General features: G+C 40.7%; 1 protein-coding gene across 2 annotated transcripts in view; it reads right to left on the bottom strand.

Annotated features, from left to right (window-relative positions):
• EFHC1 (EF-hand domain containing 1) overlaps positions 1–20,239 on the bottom strand; it is a 65,280-nt gene extending 45,041 nt beyond the window's left edge. Inside the window, exons 1-3 of one of the 2 annotated variants that reach the window (XM_007130208.3) lie at positions 20,030–20,239; positions 11,015–11,236; positions 2,025–2,312 (exon numbers count right to left, since the gene is read on the bottom strand). In XM_007130208.3, the coding sequence (XP_007130270.1) occupies positions 2,025–2,312; positions 11,015–11,236; positions 20,030–20,092 (573 nt within the window). In that variant the 5' untranslated portion in view covers positions 20,093–20,239. The remainder of the gene's footprint in view (positions 1–2,024; positions 2,313–11,014; positions 11,237–20,029) is intronic. The other variant, XM_028478768.1, reaches the window with a different exon arrangement.
• Between the last annotated feature and the right edge of the window lie 2,060 nt (positions 20,240–22,299).

Genomic DNA, 22,299 nt, shown 5'->3' with positions numbered 1-22,299 from the left:
AAATTTGTCTACTTATTTGTAATCAACCCTCATGGCACTTTTGTGGTCCTTTGCAGCTGTGCACGGAGCAGTGAAAATTCTGAGTTGCCAGCTGAGGCTGAACAACGTGAAGTTCTGCCTTCTTGTTTTCAGCTTTCCTGGTGAAAAAGTGTCCTTTTCATGGTCTATTTGGAGCCACTTTTTCTCACTTATGTGCTTTCTGTTGGTGATTTTGCTGTCTGAAGTAGCCCCCAAAGAGCAGTGCTGTTTTCTGTTCTCAGTACAAGAAGACTGTGATATGTACTCAGTGCCACTAAACTGTACATCTAAAAATGGTTAAAGTGCTAAATTTCAGGTTATGTATATTTTACCACAGAAAAAAGGCAGCTGTGATGTATCTTAAGGAAAAAATACAAGTGTCAGCTAAGCTTCATTCAGGCATGACTTACAGTGCTTTGGCCATGACCTCAATGTTAATGAATCAACAATATATTTTAAATATGGCATCTGTAAACAGAAAGAACACACAGAACAAGGTAACATTTTGACCAGAGGCTTGCAGGAACCTAACTCTGTATTTCTCTTAGGAGCAATGGTTCAGTATTTGCTAATTCAGTGTTTGTGGCAATTGCACTGAACATAACTACCATTAATAATGAGAACTGACTGTAACTGGCTTAGATCAATGGCTCAGTGATCAACTTGCAATGTTCAAACTGTCTGTAAAGACACAATTGTAAAAACAACGGTAATACCTTAAATTTATACATTTCATAATTTTTCATTGTCGGCTCAATTCTGGAACTGCCTATGATAAAAAGAACTTCAAAAACCTAAAAAATGAGAGATCAAAACACATTTGAAGGGGAAAATATCTCAAAGATGGTCTGGCACCTCCACCTTCTATACGGTTTTCTCGGCAGCTCTGGGGCGACAAGCCAAGGATGCCATGGCTCCTTCCCTCACTGCCCTGAGGTCCTGTCCCTGCATCATCTCATCAGTGACGCCTTCCCTGCCCAGCCTTTACATATCGTGCCCCCTCCAATTCCCATCTCCTTTACTCTCTTTAGTTTCTTCCATAGCTCTTAGCAGCATCTGACATATTATACATTTGTTTGCTTATTATTTGTCTCCTCCAACCAGAACGTAATAACCTCCCTAAGGGCAAATACTTATACCTGGCACCTAGAACAGTGCCTGGCACACAGCAGGCACTCAGTAAGCATTTGCTAAATAAATTACTAAATGAAAAAAATAAATGAGTGAACTCACAGGAGCTCAGTGCATGGTAAAAATTAATCACATTTGGCATTAGGTCACATGGGATTAAAGGCATAAAAAATTCAGGAACTATATCTTTGCTACTAAAATTTTTTTTAAGTGAAACAAATTTGGAATTGATTTCCTAATACCTACACTTTGTGCTAAAGAAAGCGCTCTCTCTCTCGCTTCTTTCTCTCTCTCTCTCTACAATTAAGTATGTTATCAAAAAATCCATAATTACGAAATAGAGAAATGGAGGATTTTTCTCATAAAAAAGTGTTTTCCTTTAAAAATGCTTTTATTCCAGGAATTCTTTAGATAGCAAGTTTCCCTAGAACAGAGCAAGTATGAGTTACGGAAAAAATACGAATTGTACAAAAAATTTTAGGCTCATATCTGCTAATAGTGGTAGTGCTATTTTTGTAAACCCAAACTTCAGCTAAATTGCCCAATGCCTCTTCCATATTTCTACCCCATCAAGGGAACTAGCTCCCTTATTCTCTATGTGAACTGGCATGTGAACTGATTTCTTATCAAATGATTCAGCTGTGAAGGGAATTTAACTTTATTTGAATGGATATGTAGCAATATCATTCTGAAAAAAATGATGTCACTATATAGTGATGGCACATAGGACATAGACAAATGCCAAATTAACCTACACGATAATCCACTCAGGACAGATGATCAGTGCCCTCCTCTTACCCTAACAAGCGACATGTATCCTTCCGTAGATTAGAATAATGCCTGAGCACCACAGCTTCCAAAAACATATACTATACCTGTGTGAACTTGTCACAGTCAACAATGCGGAAAGTTCTGCCATAAATTGTTATGTTTATTCCTCGGTTTAGGTCTTTCCAATGGTAATGGTCTCCCTGGTCATTCTTGGCTAGGCGCTGTCGTTTGATTAACTTGCCTTGAGGGATCCCGGAGTTTTCCACAACAGGCTCTATGACAGACATGCTGTCATCTTCCAGATAGTAGTAAATGTTCACTTGGCGGATCCTGTAATGTTCCTCAGTTGACAGAGGAACATCTTCTTGGAAATAGGCATCAAATTTCAGCACCTGTAATACAAAAGGGAGGGAAAAATGGTGTATTAGTGTCTCATCCAAAAACACCAAGTACCTTCCTGTGCCGAGAACCACTCAGGGAGATTCGAGTACTCATCACTCCCATCTTCTAAGTCAAGGGTTGCCAAACTACAATCATGGGACAAACCTACCCCTGCCACCTGTTTTTGTATAACCTGCAAGCTAAGAATGTTTTCATATTTAAATGGTTGAAAAATCAAAAGAAGAATAAAATTTCAAAACACATGGAAATTATACAAGATAATTAACACATAATTGCTAATGGTTGCTTTCCCATTACGAGGGCAGAGCTGAGTAGCTGGGCTGCTGCTACGGACTGAACTGTCTCCCACCCCCACAATACTCATAAGTTGGAACCCTAACCCCCAACGTAACTGTATTTGGAAACAGGGTCTTTAGGAGGTAATTTGGATTAAATGAGCCTTAAGGGTGGGGCCCTAATCCGACAGAACTGGTGGCTTTGTAAGAAGAGGAAGAGAGCTCTCCCCTCTCTTAGCCCACAGGCACTGAGGAACGGCCACATGAGGACACAGCAAGAAGGCATCTCTCTGGAAGCCAGGAAGACAGCCTTCACCAGAAACCAAATCAGCAGGAGTCCTGATCTTGGACTTGAAGCCTCCAGAACTGTGAGAAAATTAATTTCTATTGTTTAAGTCACCTGTGCGTATTTTATTACGGCAGCTCGAGCAGACAAAGACAGCTGCAAAGCCCAAAATATTTATTATTTGGCTCTTCAGAGAAAAAGCTTGCTGACCTCTGCTCTAAACACTCAAACTACATGTAGACTGTTTATTAACACATTCCTTGACAAGATGGCTTAAAGACCTTAACTCTACTAGCTTTACTTCAATGTCAAAAATCCCTCTTAGAATTTCTGGAAAGAATAAGAAACTATGACTTTTGGTTTCAAAATGAAAATGAAGTCTCCAGTCCATTTCTTTAGGAGTGCAGTCCCTTGTAAATGCACATTAATGACATAGTCATTCTTAGAGACTTTATATGAATGACTCTCAAATCAACAATCCACCATAGACTCTTGGGTGGTGTGTCAATACCCTCATTGTGCTCAGAAACATCTATCCTAGATGAAGCAAATCCTAGGTCCTCTGGAAGCATCAGCATCAGTGTAAAGTCAAAATGACACATCTACTGTACATTTGAAAAAACATTTAAAAATAATATAAAAAGCTTATGTTGGGAATTCCCTGGTGGTCCAGCGGTTAGGACTTTGCGCTTTCACTGACAAGGATGACGGTTCGAGCCCTGGTCTGGGCACTAAGATCCCACAAGCGGCGCGGCACGGCGTGGAGAGAAAAAAAAAAAAAAAAAAAAAAGCTTATATTGACATGTGTTGGGATTTTAAAATTTGTATAATTCTATTTTTAATATTTCTTTTCAGGGCAAGAACATATCAGAATGATGCTTCAGGGAGGCAAGAGTGTTAACCCAAACCTCTACTAGAGTAAGAGGAACAAACCAAGGAGACTCTTTAGTGAAGACAATTATGGTTCAATGGATGGGAAGATGAGATAACGTATAACGTCTGCTGTGGGAGAACAAGATAAAAATCAAAAGAGAATGGGCAGTTGCATAGGAGAAATGTGAATATAATGGAGTCAAGACCTTAAAACTCATAATAAAAAGATGAGATGGATGAATGTAATGGAATGTTTAAAGGAGAAAAATAATATTGTAAAAGCAAAAGACAAAGATCCTTTTAAAGTAACATTTTACAACAGTTGCAAAGAATTGAAAGAGGACATGATCAGTAATTCACGTACGAAATGGTCTGTACCTGAGCCACAGGCTTACACAGATTTACCTGAGAAGATAACTCTGTAGCGCAGACAGTAAGCTGGATTTTAGACTTCCTGAATTCAGCACGCACAGTTACTGTGGCAGGAGGCAACCTGAGATGCAGGGCTGGGTTTTGGGAAAGAAGTCAGTATTAGAGGAGAATCAGGATGACTCAACATTCTGACCTGAGCAACCGAGAAAATGGAACTGCTATCAATCTGATACGGAGCAGAATGCAGTGGAGCAGGTTTGGGGGGGTGGGAAACAAAATTAGGGGTTCGGTTTTGAACTCGTTTAGTTTCAGATATCCATTGAACATTCAAGAGGAGATGTCAGATAGGCAGTTACATCTAGAATTCAGGACACAATTCACTGTGGAAAGCAGGGGTCCCCAACCCCCGGGCCGCACAGCAGGACATGAGTGGCTGGCGGGCAAGCGAAACTTTATCTGTATTTACAGCTGTTCCCCATCGATCGCATTACCACCTGAGCTCTGCCTCCTGTCAGCAGAATTATTTCATTATATATTACAATGTAATAATAATAGAAATAAAGTGCACAATAAATGTAATGCGCTTGAATCATCCCAAAACCTTTACCCGCCCCTCCCCCCGGGGTCCGTGGAAAAACTGTCTTCCACGAAACCGGTCTGAGGTGCCAAAAAGGTTGGGGACCGCTTGTGTAAAGGACATTTCAAGGCATGAGTCTGGACCAAAGGAGTGAGCATGGACAAAGAAGAAGACCAAAGACTGAAGCCTGGGGCACCCCCAGTTTCCTATGCCATCTGCTTTCTAAGATAGAGGGGATGAAAATACCTTTGGCAAGAGGAGCCCGGCCTCAGAATGGGAGGCAGGGAGAAGATACACACACATTTTAAAGGCTCAAATAATCAGAATTTTCTGCATTCTGTTTTTTAAAATGTTAATGATAATGAGTTATTTAAAAACAAACCTTATAAGGCTTCCCTGGTGGCGCAGTGGTTGAGCGTCCGCCTGCCAATGCAGGGGATACAGGTTCGTACCCTGGTCCGGGAAGATCCCACATGCCGCGGAGCGGCTAGGCCCGTGAGCCACGGCCTCTGAGCCTGCGCGTCTGGAGCCTGTGCTCCGCAATGGTAGAGGCCACAATAGTGAGAGGCCCGCGTACCGCAAAAAAAAAAAAAAAAACAACAAACCTTATAGAATTATGCCATGTGATCAGTACAGATGAATCCTAATCTATCTTTGTACATTTACAGTAGTGAATTGTGACCACATGATCATTTTGTAAAATCCAAAACATTCCTTTTGAAGCAAAGAAAATTAAATAATGCAAAATTAAATAATGCACAGTTAAGTGTTCGCTTTATATTCATTTTAGTACATTCAGATTGTGCAGGGAAAAGAAGTAACTGATTATGTATATATGGTATATTTGGTATTTATTAAAGAAACTGACTATTCAGTTAACTAGGGCACTAAATTCTTAAGTTCTCGGTTATTTGGGAGTTTGTTGTCTGACATAAACTGTAAGTGGTAAAAATTTTACCCATTAAAAAAAAACCCTATAAGTTTTTTTCTGTCTGTACATTTATCTCTGATTTTTTAATATGAATCAGTTTGTGCAATAAAGCACTTGGGTTTCCTCTGGCATATGATATATACATATGGCTAAAACTACATGTTTTCACCGTGTAAGTCATATGACAGAGATCCAGACCAACATGTGAAGACTCAGGAAAAAATACTCTAACCATGAATGTACTTATTTATTTGACTGTTAATCAAAAAGGCACTTACCTACTTATTAAGAACAGAATTAAGAGTTCTGGGCTCCACCCAGAAAGAAATGACTGGAAAAGAGTTAATCTAGGAAAACTGTTTAGCAAGTAGTTAAGATAACATTAGCTTTCCCAGGTAGAATAAGAAGGAAATATATTATGTAAAAAGGAAGGAAAAAGTAATATTTAGATACTAAATTTATTTAAAAATAAATTAAAAAATTTATTTTTCATGGAATTTTACAGCTGGATAGATTCCTACATGTATTCTAACTAATTATATAGATGAGGACATTAAATATTGAGACTCCTCAAGGTGCCAACACAACACCCAGAATTAGAACCCAAGTCTCCTAACTCCCAGGAAGTGCTCAGAATGGCCCAAGAAACTTGGAACTATTTGCAATGATGTCAAATTGATGGGGAAGATGCTGAATATTTTCAAATCACATACAATTATAAAAAGCCTAGCTACACTTTTTTTATTATTTTTTATTTTACTCTATTATATCTGTCTGTTGCATGCTCAGCTTGCCAATTTTCAGCAGTGACACAAATATGTTAATTTTATTTGTTAAATAACGATTCATTTTTTTCAACTAATATTTATTGAGTACCAATCACAGAACAGACCAGATGAGTCCTTGCGCTAATGAAGTATACACTCAAGTAGGACAGATAAACACTAAACAAATCAGCAATACAAACTGTAATACACTACTGTGAAGGAAACAAAGAAAAAAATGATAGAGAAAAATACGGAGGGACCACCTTAGCACAGTGGCCAGAAAAAGCTTCATAGTAGGTCACACTGAAGGATGAGATGGAGTCAGCTGCTTAAGAGCAGAGGGAAAGCTATTCCAGGTAGGGGGAACAGCACATGCAAAAGTCCTGGAGTGGTGTATTACAATCTCAAGAAAATAAGGAAAATAAATCTAGTGTGACTGAAACACAGTGGGTGAGGAAAAGAGAGGCCCAGGAAAAGGCTGCAGAAACAGCAGGGAGGGCCAGGTCTCATGGTGACTGCAAGGAATCTGTACAGTTGTATATATGATGAGAAAGCCATGGAGAAGTATTTTGGTCAGTACGTGACATGTTCTGATATTTATTTTTAAAAGACAGGCCTGGCTGTTCTGTGGAAAATAAATTAATGGTAATAGTGGAGTTGGAAATATGTAAATGGATTAGTTATATATTTTAGAGACAGAAATGACAGAGCTTGATGATAAGACTGTATGTGGGTTTTGAGGGAAAAGAAGAGTCAAGGATGACTTTCAGGAGGGGGTGGATAAATTAGGAGTTTGGGATTAACAGATACACACTGCTATATATGAAATAAATAACCAACAAGGACCCACTGTATAACTCAGGGAACTATACTCAATATTTTGTATAATAACCTTATAATAATAAGGGAAAAGAATCTGAAAAAGAATATATATATATGTGTAACTGAACCACTTTGCTGTACACCTGAAACACAACATTGTAAATCAACTAGACTTCAATTAAAAAAATAAAATTAAAAATTTTTTTAAAAAGGATGACTTTCAGGGCTTCCCTGGTGGCGCAGTGGTTGAGAATCTGCCTGCTAATGCAGGGGACACGGGTTCGAGCCCTGGTCTGGGAGGATCCCACATGCCGCGGAGCAACTAGGCCCGTGAGCCACAACTACTGAGCCTGCGCGTCTGGAGCCTGTGCTCCGCAAAAAGAGAGGCCGCGATAGTGAGAGGCCCGCGCACCGCGATGAAGAGTGGCCCCCGCTTGCCACAATTAGAGAAAGCGCTCGCACAGAAACAAAGACCCAACACAGCAAAAAAAAAAAAAAAAAAAAAAAAAGGATGACTTTCAACTGGGGGATAGAGCAGCTGGGTAGTGGTAATGTTCTCCCTGAAAAGTGATATCATCAGAGCTGTGCTTTGGGGAATAAACCAAGCAGCAGACCTGTTATGAGCATAAAAAACAAGAATGAGACTAATACAACAGTTAACGACATGTTAGCTGTTAACACGCTGCTTGTCTGAACTAAGATAGCGGAAGAGGAAAGGGAAGTGAGAGATATTCGATTCGGCAAATCACTGAATGTGGGGAGTGAAGCAAGAAAGAGCCCAACGCGGCTCAGGTTTCAAGCTCTTCAAGCTTGGATTACCTAGGGGAACACAGAAAGAGCACATCTGCGGGAAAAGGTGATGAGCTGAGCTACAGACACACGGACACTGAGGTGCCAACAGCTCATCAGGTGAAGAGATCCCGCGGCAGATCTGGAGTTTCAATAAGGTCAGAATTGGAAATAAACATTGATAGTTGTCTACCTTGAGATGACAGCTGAAAACACAAAAGTGGGTGAAATCTCTCAACAATATAGAATAAGGAATGAGAAGAGAACCTTGAAAACACTTACCGTTAATAAGTGAGAGGAGGAAGGCAGGCCAGAGCAGGAGCATTGAGAGAGAGAGAGAGAGAGAGAGAGAGAGAGAGAGAGAGAGAGAGAGAGAGAGAGAGAGAGAGAAGAAAACCAGGAGAGTGCAGAGTCCTGGTAGGAAAAGAAAAGCAGTTTCAAAGAGGAAGGGGGGTCAGCAATGGCAGATGTTGTAAACAGGTAAAAGAGAATGCTGGCAAAGAAAACCTCTCCAGATCTGAGAAGAAAAACAACACTGGCTACTAAGAAAAAGTAGTTTTGGGCTTGAGGGTGAAGAAGTCAGCTTCTAAGTGAAGTGACAATCAAGTGAGGAAAAAAGTTGCTTAAAGGGTTACAAGTAGAAAGAAGGTTTCTTTTTTTTTTTTTTGGCGGTATGCGGGCCTCTCACTGTTGTGGCCTCTCCCGTTGTGGAGCACAGGCTCCGGACGTGCAGGCTCAGCAGCCATGGCTCACGGGCCCAGCCGCTCTGCGGCATGCAGGATCTTCCCGGACCGGGGCACGAACCCGTGTCCCCTGCATCGGCAGGCGGACTCTCAACCACTGCGCCACCAGGGAAGCCCCTGAAAGAAGGTTTCTTAAGACAGGATGGTATGACCCTAGGTAGAGAAACAGTCACCTGAGTGTTTGAAATGGCAGTAGGATGGAAGTTAAAGATGAAGAAGATGAAAGAAGAAGAACATCAGGAACACAGAGTGGGAAGTTAGCCTGGAAATGGATACAGTGGGTGATGATGACGAGAGCAGTACGGGAGCAAAGAGAAAAGATGCAGGCACTCCTTGGAGATATCCTGGTCTTTATAATCTATGTAAGAAATAGTTATATTCTAAGGATGAGGAACGGTACAAAGAATGTCCAAAACATGGACAAATATGTTGGCTATTAAGTGGACTTCTGGGTATTACCAAAAAATTTAAACTCTGACTTAATTCAGAAAACCCATAGTTTTCTTATTGCAAAAAAAAAATCTTAGTTTCAAAACCATGCATTTAACTACTCTACCTCATTATCTATGGTAAGACTCATTTATAGAGAAATGGTGATGATCCAAGTAAAACAAATAGGAAAACAAAAATGTAAATATTCTTTTCATGAGCACTATCTTTAAAGAAATGAATTACAAATAATATTTTAAAAGTATAAATTAAGTAATGACAATTAGCATAAAATTACATAGAAAAACAAAAAATAAGAAGCTTATTTCCTATTCTGGCACAATTCTCCCTCTTTGAATTTCATTAATACTTTTTTTCTTAAGTCTTTACTGAATATGTCACAATATTGCTTCTGTTTTATGTTTTGGTTTTTTGGTCGTGAGGCATGTGGGATCTTTGCTCCCCGACCAGGGGGTCGAACCTGCACCCCGTGCATTGGAAGGCGAAGTCTTAACCACTGGACCATCAGGGAAGTCTCTCATTAATACTTTATCACTTTCTAGTTTACGATAGTTATTTGCGATTGTTTTCAGTAAAAATTGAACCTAACCATTTGTATCTTGATAAACTGTTAAATGTCTATCCCACTCCTCTCTTGTATTTTCACCCCCTTCCCTTTTCTACTGGTTTTGCAGTGCCTGTCACAGCTGTAAATAAACAAGAGAAACAAGAAAAAGGTAAGGAAATACCCAATCATATCATTGATATGGATGTTTAGGTTCAGCCTATAAGTGGACATGTCAACGTGTTTGTATCAAATGAGTTAGTTGAGATGGGGAAGGGGAGATGATATAGATTACGGCTGATACATTAAAAAAATTTTAAATTAAGTGATTTTTAATGTAAATGGCATATTTTCACCACTAGATTATTTTGTACCTTCCAGCCTCTAGCTTCAACAGGTACTATTAATAAAGATTGGCCAGCTGGATGAAAATGGTATAGACATTTAACAAAAATAATAAAATGAAAAGTAAGACCAAAAAAAGAGAGAAATAAGATAGGCTAGGAGTAAATGAAAAAAGCTAACTTACAAAAACTAGTCAGTAGTTCTCACAGCCAGTTATACATAAAAATCATCTAGAAATTAGAATCAGTGAGGGCTGGGGCAAAAGTCCCATCAGTAATTCTGCTGCATGGCTAGGGTTAGGACAAGCTCACCTTAGTGAAAAGAGGAAGCTCAGTGACAAGGAAAATCAAGGATGATGTGGAAATGTTAACAGACAGAAATAAAGCAACTCACATTACGGAAGCATAGGGTAAATAAGACACAAACAAAAATATTATACTACCCTTTGGTTATATTATGCCAAATCTGAAATGTTCCCTGCAAAACAAAACTTATGGAGACAGCCTGGAGAAAACCGACAACAGATGCAGTCATTGTCAACGATGACACGCTGCATTACACAGAGATTAAGGATTTGTCATTACTACAGAATACAGGACTTTTAAAAAGCAGAAACTACAGAACAGGTAAACATAGCAATATGAACTCAAGAATTCAGAACTCATCCAACTTTTTAAAACTGTATTTAGAAAATATTTCAGTGATGTCTACAGGGAATTATTTTCTGTAATCGGCTTCCTGAGTAAAGAAAGGGTCTTTCAATCCTGAGTTCAGCTGTCTGTGACTAAGGGTTGAGGCATTTGAACAATTTTCTCCTTAGAGTATCTGGAAAGGCTGTGGTTTACTGTTGAGTTTTCTGCAAACAGTTGGCTCTCAGAGATTTGAATTCAAGGGGTACCCTTCCATCCCAGATGATACCTTTTTGTCGAAAGCCACATAGGCAGGAATGAATTCTGCGCGCGGGGCCTGCTTGGGCTGGCCGTACGCGAGGACTGGTGCCTTGCTGGCCAGCTTGTCCAGCTCAGCCTGAGACAGCTGGCTGACCTGGAGCCGGTCCCCGCCGATCCCAACTGTTGGACGTCGAACAACTGCATAGCCATTCCTATAGCCAAGCGTCTGGCTTCTATGAAATGCTGTTCGCTGAAGAAAAAAAAGAAGTGTGTCTTTATAATATATTATAAATACTTGTTAGGTAAAAAAGCTAACTTTCAAAAATATCAAAACTTCAACCTTTGTTTATAAACATCCACAAACCTTACATCAAAAAGTTTACCTACTTTAGAAGGTTCTTGTATTTTAAGCTAAAACACTCAGCCAGAAAGGAGGAGGGATGCAGCAGCCTGAGCTTAAAATAAAACTTAAAGCCCTGCTGCTGAACGTCCAATTTAATTACCAGCTCACTTTCCACAAAAAACTAAAATATTATCTCATGTATACTCCTTATTTTGTACTAGTCTTCCCGTGTTTTTCATTTTATCTGGTGGTCATAAACCATGGAACTGAGAAGATCTAGTTCTGTGAAATGAATTTTTACCTGAAATGAAACAAAGGCCTTCTTGCTACAGTGATGCTAATATATTCATATAACTTTTCTTTTTCTTTTTTTCTGCAGTACGTGGGCCTCTCACTGCTGTGGCCTCTCCCGTTGCAGAGCACAGGCTCTGGATGCACAGGCTCAGCGGCCATGGCTCACGGGCCCAGCCACTCTGCAGCATGTGGGATCTTCCCGGACCGGGGCACGAACCCGTGTCCCCTGCATCGGTAGGCGGACTCTCAACCACTGCGCCACCAGGGAAGCCCTCATATAACGTTTTGGAAAGCAAATGGATATTACAGACTTAAATTGAACAGACTTGAACTCAATAATTCCACCCCAATCCTTTAAGGATATAATCCAAAATTACAGGAAAGAAACAATATGCCTAAGGCTGACCATTATAACGTTCAATAGTTATAATTACAATAGTAAATTATAATAGTTATAATTACAATAGTAAAACATGGCATGGGAAACAATCTAAAAGACAAGCATGAGTAACTGATGGAAGGCTCACTTAATGGGCTATTATGCAGCCATTAAAATATTGGTTTTAAAGACCATGTGGTAATCTGGGAAAAATATTTATGATTTAATAAGTCCAAAAAAGCTTACAAAATTATATGCATATTAATTACAAGCATGCAAACACGTGCACAAAAAAGACTGGACTTGGAGAATGTTCTCTGTCTATACTATACATTTCTGAATTATGTTGCTTTTTTTTTTTTTTTTTTTTTTTACAATCAACACATTTTCATTGGTAAATGGAAAAAACAAAAGATTACAGAAAAAAGTGGAAATATTTTTGAAGGCAGAGGAGACCAAAACAGTGGCATAGGATACCCAGCCTCCCCATCCCTCCACAAAGATCAATGGTTGGACAGCTGTCCATGAACAACACCTCTGGAAGAGGTCCAGAGTCCATTTAGGAGGTTTCAGCAACACAGTAAAACAAAAACTGAGGATATTCACACAGGAAGAGAAGGAAGACAACCCATTTTGTCTGCATCATCCCATCCCCCAAGCCAGCACTGTTCCGCCCCAGGAGGCAACTTCCCCTCAACCAGGAAAGGAAAAGCAGGGTGGGCAGTCAGCTCTCCAGTCGTTTGGAGACACTGCACGAAGGTCCCACCTCAGTTTCACCCCACAGACTAGTGAAGCAGAAGTGTACAGAGCCAGTTAGGAACAAGGAAGAAAAGCAGGGGCTACTGGCAGCACCCACTCAGTGGGAGCCACTGTGGTTCACAGAGACCTGCTTGGCAGACAAACAGCAGATTTTGACCAACAGCCAACAGCCAGCATAGCTGCAGCTGACAAGTAGCCCCTGCAGACTTCACCAGCTTTTGTCCCACAGGCATTCAGGGTTGCCCAGGCCACCACCTGAGTCCTTCCTGGCTCCCTCCTCTCCCCTGTCCCCAGCAGAGCCCAGGAACCACACAGGCAGCCAGCTTAGGCCTCTACAAAGTGATGAAGAAAAAAACTGCCAACCAAGAGTACTTTACCCAGAAAAGTTGTCCTTCAGAAATGAAGGCAAGATAAAGACTTTTCCTAATAAGTATAAGCTAAAGGACTTCGTCATCACTAAGTTTGCCTTACATGAAATGCTGAAAAGAGTTCTTTGAGCTGAAGCAAAAATGTGTTTATTAGTAACATGAAACTATACAACACACTGGTAAAGGGAAACGGAGACACCCTAATACTGTAACATGGTGATGTGTTATCCACTTAACTCTAGTATAAAGATTACTTAACCCTAGCTTCAACAATTTGTTAATGGATACACAATACAAAAAGATGTAAATGGTGACATCCAAAAAATAAGGGGTGGGGAGTAAAAGGGTAGATTTTTATGTGAACAAATACTGTTGATCTGAAGGGCGAAATAGACAACAAAACAATTACAGCAAGGGACTTCAATACCCCACTCTCAACAATGGACAGATCAGCCAGATAAAAAAAATCAACAAGGAAAACACTGCACTTGAACCATACTTTAGATCAAATAGACCTAACAGACACATACAGAACAATCCATTCAACAGCAGCACTCTTTATTCTCAAGCATGTGCAAAACATTCTCCAGTATAGATCATATGATAGGCCACAAAATAAGTCTCAGCAATTTAAGAAGATTGAAATCATACCAAGTGTCTTTTCCAATCACAATGGCATGAAACTAGAAATCAATAAGTGGAGGAAAGCTGGAAAATTCACAAATATGTGAAAATTAAAAAACACACTCCTGAACAACCAATGAGTCAAGGAAATCAAAGGGAAATTTTAAAAAGCTTGAACAGATGAAAATGGAAGCACAAAAATGAAAATCTACAAGATGCTGCAAAAGCAAGTTTAAGTTTATAATGATATATGCCTGCATTGAGAAATAAGATCTCAAATGAACCACTTCACTTTATACCTCAAGAAACTAGAAAAAGAAGAACTAAGCCCAAAGTCAGCAGAAGAAAGGAAATAATAAAGATGAGAGCAGAAATAAATGAAATAGACACTAGAAAAATGATAGAAATGATCAAAGAAACTAAGAGCTGTTTTTTTTGAAAAGACAAACAAAATTGACAAACCTTTAGCTAACTGATTAAGAAAAAAGAGAGAGGACTCAAATAAAATCAGAAATCAAACGGGAGACATTATAACTGATAGTATAGAAATACAAAGAAGCATGAGAGTCTACTATGAATAATTACATGCCAACAAACTGGATAACCTAGAAGAAATCAATAAATTCCTAGACATGTACAACCTACCAAGATTGAATCATGAAGAAATAGAAAATCTGAACAGACCAATAACAAGTAAGGAAATTGAATCAGCAATCAAAAACCTCCTAATAGGGCTTCCCTGGTGGCACAGTGGTTGAGAGCCCGCCTGCCAATGCAGGATCTTTCCGGTCCGGGAAGATCCCGCATGCCGTGGAGCGGCTGGGCCCGTGAGCCATGGCCGCTGAGCCTGCGCCTCCGGAGCCTGTGCTCCGCAACGGGAGAGGCCACAACAGTGAGAGGCCCGCGTACCGCAAAAAAAAAAAATAATAATAACAAACAAAAAAAACCTCCTAATAGAGAAAAGCTTGGGACCAGATGGTTTCACTGGTGAATTCCACCAAACATTTAAAGCATAATTAATGCCAGTCCTTCTCAAATGCTTCCAAAAAACTGAAGAGGAGGGAACACTCCCAAACTCATTTTATAAAACTAGCATTACCCTGATACCAAAGCCAGATAAGGAAACTACAAGAAAATTACAGACCAATATCTCTGATGAACACAGATGTAAAAATCCTCAACAAAATACCAGCAAACCAAATTCAACAGCACATTAAAAGAGTCATAGACCATGGTCAAGTGGGACTGATTTCTGAGATGCAAGGATGGTTAAACATGTGCAAATAAATAAATGTGATACATCACATCAACAGAAGGAAAGATAAAAATCACATGATCATCTCAACAGATGCAGAAAATGCATTTGGCAAAATACAATATCCTTTCATGATAAAAATGCTCAAAAAATTGGGTATAGAAGGAACATATCTCAACACAATAAACTCCATAGATGACAAACCTACAACTAACATCATACTCAAAGGTGAAAGGCTAGAAGCTTTTCCTCTAAGATCAGTAACAATACAAGAATGCCTACTCTCACCACTACTATTCAACACAGTACTAGAATCCTGGCCACAGCAATCGGGCAAGAAAAAGAAATAAATGGCATCCAAATAGGAAAGGAAGAAGTAAAACTGTCTTTGTTTGCAGATGATATGATCTTACACTTATAAACCTTAACGACTCCACCAAAAAACTGTTAGAACGAGTCAACAAATTCAGTAAAATTCCAGGATACAGAAATCACCATACAAATATCAGTTGTGTTTCTACACACCAACAGTGAACTACCTGAAAGAGAAATTAAGAAAACAATCTCATTTATGATAGCATCAAAAACAATAAAATACTTAGGGATAAATTTAACCAAGGAGGTGAAAGGCCTGTACACTGAAAACTACAAGCTTTTGATGAAAGAAACTGAAAATAACACAAATAAATGAAAAGAAACCCATATGCATGTTTTGGAAGAATTAATATTACTAAAATGTCCATACTACCCAAAGCCATCTAAGAGTCAATGCAATCAGTATCAAAATTCCAATGGCATTTTTCACAAAAATAGAAAAAAAAAAATCCTAAAATTTTTATGGAGCCACAAAAGACTCTTAATAATAGCCAAGCAATCCTGAGAAAGAACAACAAAGTTGGAGGCATCCTGATTTCAAACTATACTACAAAACTACAATAATCAAAACAGTATGTATTGGCAGAAAAACAGACACATAGACCAATGGAACAGAATGGAGAGCCCAGAAATGAATCAGTACGTATTGGCAGAAAACCAGACACATAGACCAATGGAACAGAATGGAGAGCCCAGAAATGAATCCTCACATATACAGTCAACTAATCTTTGGCAAGAAAGCCAAGAACACACAATGAAAAAAGGATAGTCTCTTCAATAAATGGTGTTGGGAAAACTGGATAACCACATGCAGAAGAATGAAATTGGATCCCTATCTTACACCACTCATAAAAATTAACTCAAAATGGATTAGACTTAAACATAAGACCTGAAACTATAAAACTCCTAGAAGAAAACATAGGAAAGCTCCTTGACATTGTTCTAGGCAATGATTTTTTGGATCTGACAACAAAAGCATAAGAAACAAAAGCAAAAATAAATAAATAAGTGGGACTACATTAAACTAAAAAGCTTCTGCACAGCAAAAGAAACCATCAACAAAATGAAAAGGCAACCTACAGAATGGGAGGACAATGTGCAAATCTTATATCTAATAAGGGGTTAATATCCAATATATAAAGAACTCATACAACCCAACAGCAAAACAAAAACAATCCAAATAAACAAGCAAAGTCTGGTTAAAAAATGGGAAGAGGAAAAAAAAAATGGGTAGAGGAACTGAATAGCTATTTTTCCAAAAGAAGACATACAAATGGCCAAGAGGTATGTGAAAAGGTGCTTGACATCACTAATCATCAAGGAAATGCAAATTAAAACCACAATTAGATAACACCTCACACCTGCTAGGATGGCTATCATCAAAAAGACAAGAGCTAACAACTGTTGAAAAGGATGTGGAGAAAAAAACCCTTGTGGGAAGGTAAATTGGTACAGCCATTATGTTTTTTTTGGTTTTTTGCGGTATGCGGGCCTCTCACTGTTGTGGCCTCTCCCGTTGCGGGGCACAGGCTCCGGACGCGCAGGCTCAGCGGCCATGGCTCACGGGGCCAGCCACTCCGCGGCATGCAGGATCTTCCCGGACCGGGGCATGAACCCGTGTCCCCTGCATCGGCAGGCGGACTCTCAACCACTGCGCCACCAGGGAAGCCCGGTACAGCCATTATGGAAAACAGTGTGGAGGTTCCTCAAAAAATTAAAAACAGAACTACCATACAATCCAGCAATCTCATTTCTGGGTATATATCCAAAGGTAATGAAAACAGGATCTTGAAGAGATACCTGCACCCCCTTGTTCAATACAGCATTATTCAAAATAGCCAAGATATGGAAACAATCTGTTTCAACCAATGGATAAAGATATGACATATATGTGTATGCATGTGTATATACCTATTTATACATGTATATACAATGAAATAGTATGCATCCATGAGAAAGAAGGAAATCCTACCATTTCTGACAACTTGGATGAAACTTCAGGGCATTACGTCAAGTGAAAAACATCAGCAATAGAAAGACAAATACTGTATGCATGGTATCATTTATATGTGGAATCTAAAAAATACAAACTCATAGAAAGAGAGAGTAGAGTGGTGGTTATCAGGGGGTGGAGGTAGAAGAAATGGGGAGAGAGTGGTCAAAGGATACAAACTTCCAGTTTATTCAGTTATAAAATGAAATCATTCTGAGGATCTAATGTACAGCATGATGATTATAGCTAACAATGGTGTATTCTATACTTGAAAGTTGTTAAGAGAGTAGATCTTAAATGTTCTCATCACAAAAAAGAAATGGTAATTATATGACTGGATGGAGGTGTTAGCTAATGCTATGGTGGTGATCATTTTGCAAAATACAAGCATATCAAATCAACAGGTTGTACACTTTAAATTTATACGTCAATCATATCTCAATAAAGTTGGAAAAAAGTGGAAGGGAAAATTAGAGATTATGTTAATTTGATGGAAATTTTTTTCCTTTTTCTGTTCTTTGCAATGTTGCTTTCAAAATCGTATTTATACACATACATATATATACACACATAAATCATGTTTTTTATGAAAAAAATTACTGACTTACCTACCTAATTTCTTTGCAGCCCAACCTACCATCTCTCAGGATCTGTACTAACATAAAAGGTGCAAAAGAGTAAACTTCTTTTGCTAAGAGTTATGGACTGTGAACTTTATTTTATGGGTTGTAAATTCAGGGTCACATATCAGTTGACAGGACATAACACAAATGACACAGAACAAAATGGGATGAGTTGACTTCATCTCTGGGTAACCTGTGTAACTTCAAACTCCTCTTCTCCCACCTCTAAAGACAGAAGCAACATCAGTTGCTTCATTTGCTTTTCCCGTTTGAGACAGACATCTCTACCATCACTCAGCTATATGACCTTTATCAGTGGACTTCAAGGGCACCCCAGGCAAGGCCACCTCAGGCTCCCCACCTTAGTCCCTGTGGTTCATCCTCTGAAGGTCTTGAGAGTTACACATACCTAGTCTTTCAGGGCTGAAGACAGTGATCATGCTTTCCACATATCAAAATAAGGCAAATTGGCTGACACTTGGCCAGTGTATTTAAAATCTAAAATATGTCCAATGCACAGTTCATCTTATTTGTAGTACGGCAATATATGTTCTCAGAGCCTGGCACCTCCAACCCACACCTCTGTAATCCCAAATCAAATCAACCCTGACCCATGGGTAACCCACACTCACCAACAGCAAATGGTAAGCTGTTCCTGCACAGGGCAAGAACATGCCTACAACATTTTCAAGTTTCATAAAACTGAAAAGTCCACTGAAGCAAAAAATCTACAATGCTGTGTCTTAATGCAGGAATAACTATGAAGAAGAGATTCAGAATCCAAATTCCCTCACCAAACATTCAATTTCAATTCATTCTCCCAAAGAAAATAAATTGACTATGTATTTTATCTGACCTTCATGATCAGGGAGAGGAACTTATAGTTTAAATTATTAAACTATATAAATATAAATTATTATTGTTTCATCTCTGATAATCAGCCTATCAGCCTACTGAATGTTAATGTTGATAGTCCAACATATATTTCAGTAACCCTGAAATTTCAGAATTAAATAATAATTTTGTCAAGGGCTAAACTATGTTAGAGAAAAAAACCACAAGCCTATTTTTTTTTCTCTTCTATTTTGTCTAGAGGATACAACTAAAAACACAAAGTAGGGGAAAAGTGAAACAAAATCTAAACAGGGATCTTTTATAAAAATGTTAAAGCGAAAAGAAAAGGGCTAGGAGAAGAAAAAACAGTAACGAATCAACTGTAGTGGAGGGAATTTATGTGGAATTATCTCCTACAAAGCACCTGAGGATGGTTTGGGAGGAAGACGGCCAAGTGTTGAAAGTCTAACTTTTGGAGAAAGAACTGAGAAAGAAGGTTAAACAAGAACAGGGTGAAGGTGGGACTAGACTGTAGAAAAGGGATGAGATGTGGTAGACGCATAAATGAGAAGGAAGGAGACTGCAATAAAGTACCTGGCAGAAAGAAGCCAATGGGTGGAAGTGGTAAATAAGACAGGAAATGGAGCTGGGAGTGGGAGCGATTACTGGGTCTAGGATTCAGAAGAGGAAAAATGCGGGCGGGAAAGATAGGCCTGGGGAGAGTGTGTGGGATGGGGCTGTGGAAATAAGGATGAAGGTGTAGAGACGCTGAGTCGGGGAAAGGGCCCAGACTAGGGGGGAGGGTTTAAGGATGGAGATGATCAGAGAAGGGTATGGGGTGGGAGAATGAGCTAGGGAGAGGACCGAGGGAGAGCTCGGGAGCAAGGTGGGGAAATCAGTGATCTAGAGGAGGCAGAGGCTTGAGGAGGAGAGCGGCAAGTAAGAACGCTAGGAGGCTAACACACTGCCAGGGTCGAGTGGGAAAACTAGAGAGGAATGCGCGGAGGGAAATGGGACAAGGAGGGTGAGGCTGGGTGAGGGAGAAAAGAGAACAGGGTTGGAGCAGAGGGACGGGCTTGAAGGGAAAGAGGACAAACTCGAGCGGACGAGAAAGGAGACGCAATCTTTCGAGCAGCTGCGAGCCCTCCGAGGCCGCCCGGGGGTGGGGACAGGGGGTTGGGCAGAGAAGTCCTCACCGTGGAGTCCTTAAAAGACGTGCCCGGGAGAAAGGGCAGGCCATGCACTGGGTTGGACATCATCGCAGCCGCTCTCGCCGCTGCCACCTCGGTCGGGTTTGGTCCTCCCGGGTTGCCGGGGGGACCAGCGGCGTTCGCAAGGGCCCCAGCAGCTCCTTGGTAACGCCAAACATCCCGTGCGCTCGCGGAAGAGGGGCCGGGCCTGAAGCGCAGGCGTGCTAGGTCTGCGCGTGCGCCGCCCGCGGGACTGGGAGCTCTCGCGGGAGTGTGGACTCGGAGAGCTGGCCCCGCCCCTCCCCTCTCGGGACGCGGCGACGTGAGAGCGGGTGGGAGGGGCGGGAGGAGGCTGTTGTGATGACGTGATGGTTCTCGCCGTGAGGTCCAGGGTCGGGGCGGGCCCTTAGATCAGTTAGAGGGGAAGGAGCGGTCCTTCCTTCGCTCCACCGCAGTCCTCACCGCGCTCCGCCCGCTCTCTCTTCTCCCACCTGTGGGAAAAGGGCTCTTGTCACAGTTCACACTGAAGTGTCAATGGTTGGTTCCGGTTGAAAGTGTTACCTCTCTCGGACCCGTGCTTCCCTGAGGCCAGGGGTTGCGGATTATTCGTGGTTATAACTCTGTTGCTCAAGGATGTTCCATGAACAAATGCAACCGTCTGGTCCCTAATCCTCCCACTACAGCATTCTGGTTTTTTCCACTTTACCTTTCTTTATTCTACTGTCATTCCCTGCAGTTCTGCACCCTCCCAGTTGTTGGCCGGGCCTTTGGGTCTTACACGTTCACCGCACGACACTCAATATTTGTTGACTGAAGAGCTACAGGGCGCTCGTGTCAATTCTCCATGTCTCTAGTATCTACCTACTTGCAGCTGAAATGAAAAGATCAGAACCAAGAGGGGAAACGCATCTCCTTCAAAGAGAAAACTAAGTCATAAGAAAAAAGCAAGTAAGTGTGGTGACATATTATCAAAATCATAGGTACTCTTTTTACAAAACTTGTTTAAATTACTATCCCTTAAAAGAAATGTAATCCTAGTCCTGAAACATTTTCGGGAAAGAAAAAACAAGCTATCCAGCAGCACTGAGGAGCTTAAAAAGAAAAAAAGCAAACAAAACCCAGCTGCCCAGATATTGGATTCATCGGGTCTGAAATGGGTCTCAGGCATCTGATTTTTATAACAGCTGTTTCTGATAATGAGCCAGTTTAGGAACATGATAGAGTAACAGACCTCAATCAGAAGGCATCCATGTCATGGGGTAGTTTACTGCCAATACAGACAGCAGCTTTAGTTTTACTGCTGCTTGTCCAAGCAAATCCCCCTGTTGGGTTTCACTAATAGGTGTAAACCTCGTGGGGCCCAGGACATCAATCCACTAGTGGTACCTGAAGCAGTTATTGGTGGCTGTCTCCACACCCTGCCCAAAGAATTTCTTTCCTTTTTTAAAAAAATTTATTTTATTTTTGGCTGCATTGGGTCTTCGTTGCTGCGTGCAGGCTTTCTCTAGCTGCGGCGAGCAGCGGCTACCCTTCATTGTGGTGCGTGGGCTTATTGTGGTGGCTTCTCTTGCTGCGGAGCACGGGCTCTAGGCACGCAGGCTTCAGTAGTTGTGGCACGTGGGCTCAGTAGTTGTGGCCCGCGGGCTCTGGGGCGCAGGCTCAGCAGTTGTGGCGCACGGGCTTAGCTGCTCTGCGGCATGTGGTATCTTCCCAGACCAGGGCTCGAACCCATGTTGCCTGCATTGGCAGGCGGATTCTTAAACACCGCGCCACCGGGGAAGCCCCGAGTTTCTATTCTAATAACACTTCCTCTCCCCAACTACTTCTAGTTCCCATTTTTGCCCCCTCTCTTTTTTTCACCTTTACAATTTTTTTAAAAAATTTCTACTGGTGTAGTACCTTAATGTAGGTGTTTAATATATTGTTTAAAAATCAATGCATTGTTGAAGATACTGAAGACCTTAAAAGTATCTGTCTATTGCATTATATCTTAGCCACTGACCTAGAAGGGAAGTGTGGACAAAGCATGTCACCTGCCATATCAGTAAATAACGGATGTCACCAACCATGGAGTCAGCAGCCACTGCATCTCCCCACAACTGTGCACCCTGCGGGAATTCAGGATGGAGAAAAGCAGGCTACTGGCCCAAATAGCTAAGGTGCATATCAAAGGAATGAGTTCAATGAGCCCAGACTCTGGCACCTTCCGATACAAAGAAAAGCACTAAATTCATTAACTTGAGATGTCTGCGATTTGTGACTAGCAGTAATCTTTT

The sequence above is a fragment of the Physeter macrocephalus genome, chromosome 18 (assembly GCF_002837175.3).
Source record: "Physeter macrocephalus isolate SW-GA chromosome 18, ASM283717v5, whole genome shotgun sequence".
Classification (NCBI taxonomy): domain Eukaryota; kingdom Metazoa; phylum Chordata; class Mammalia; order Artiodactyla; family Physeteridae; genus Physeter; species Physeter macrocephalus.
The sequence above is the reverse complement of the archived record's forward strand: the minus strand, read 5'-3'. Positions and strand labels throughout refer to the sequence as shown.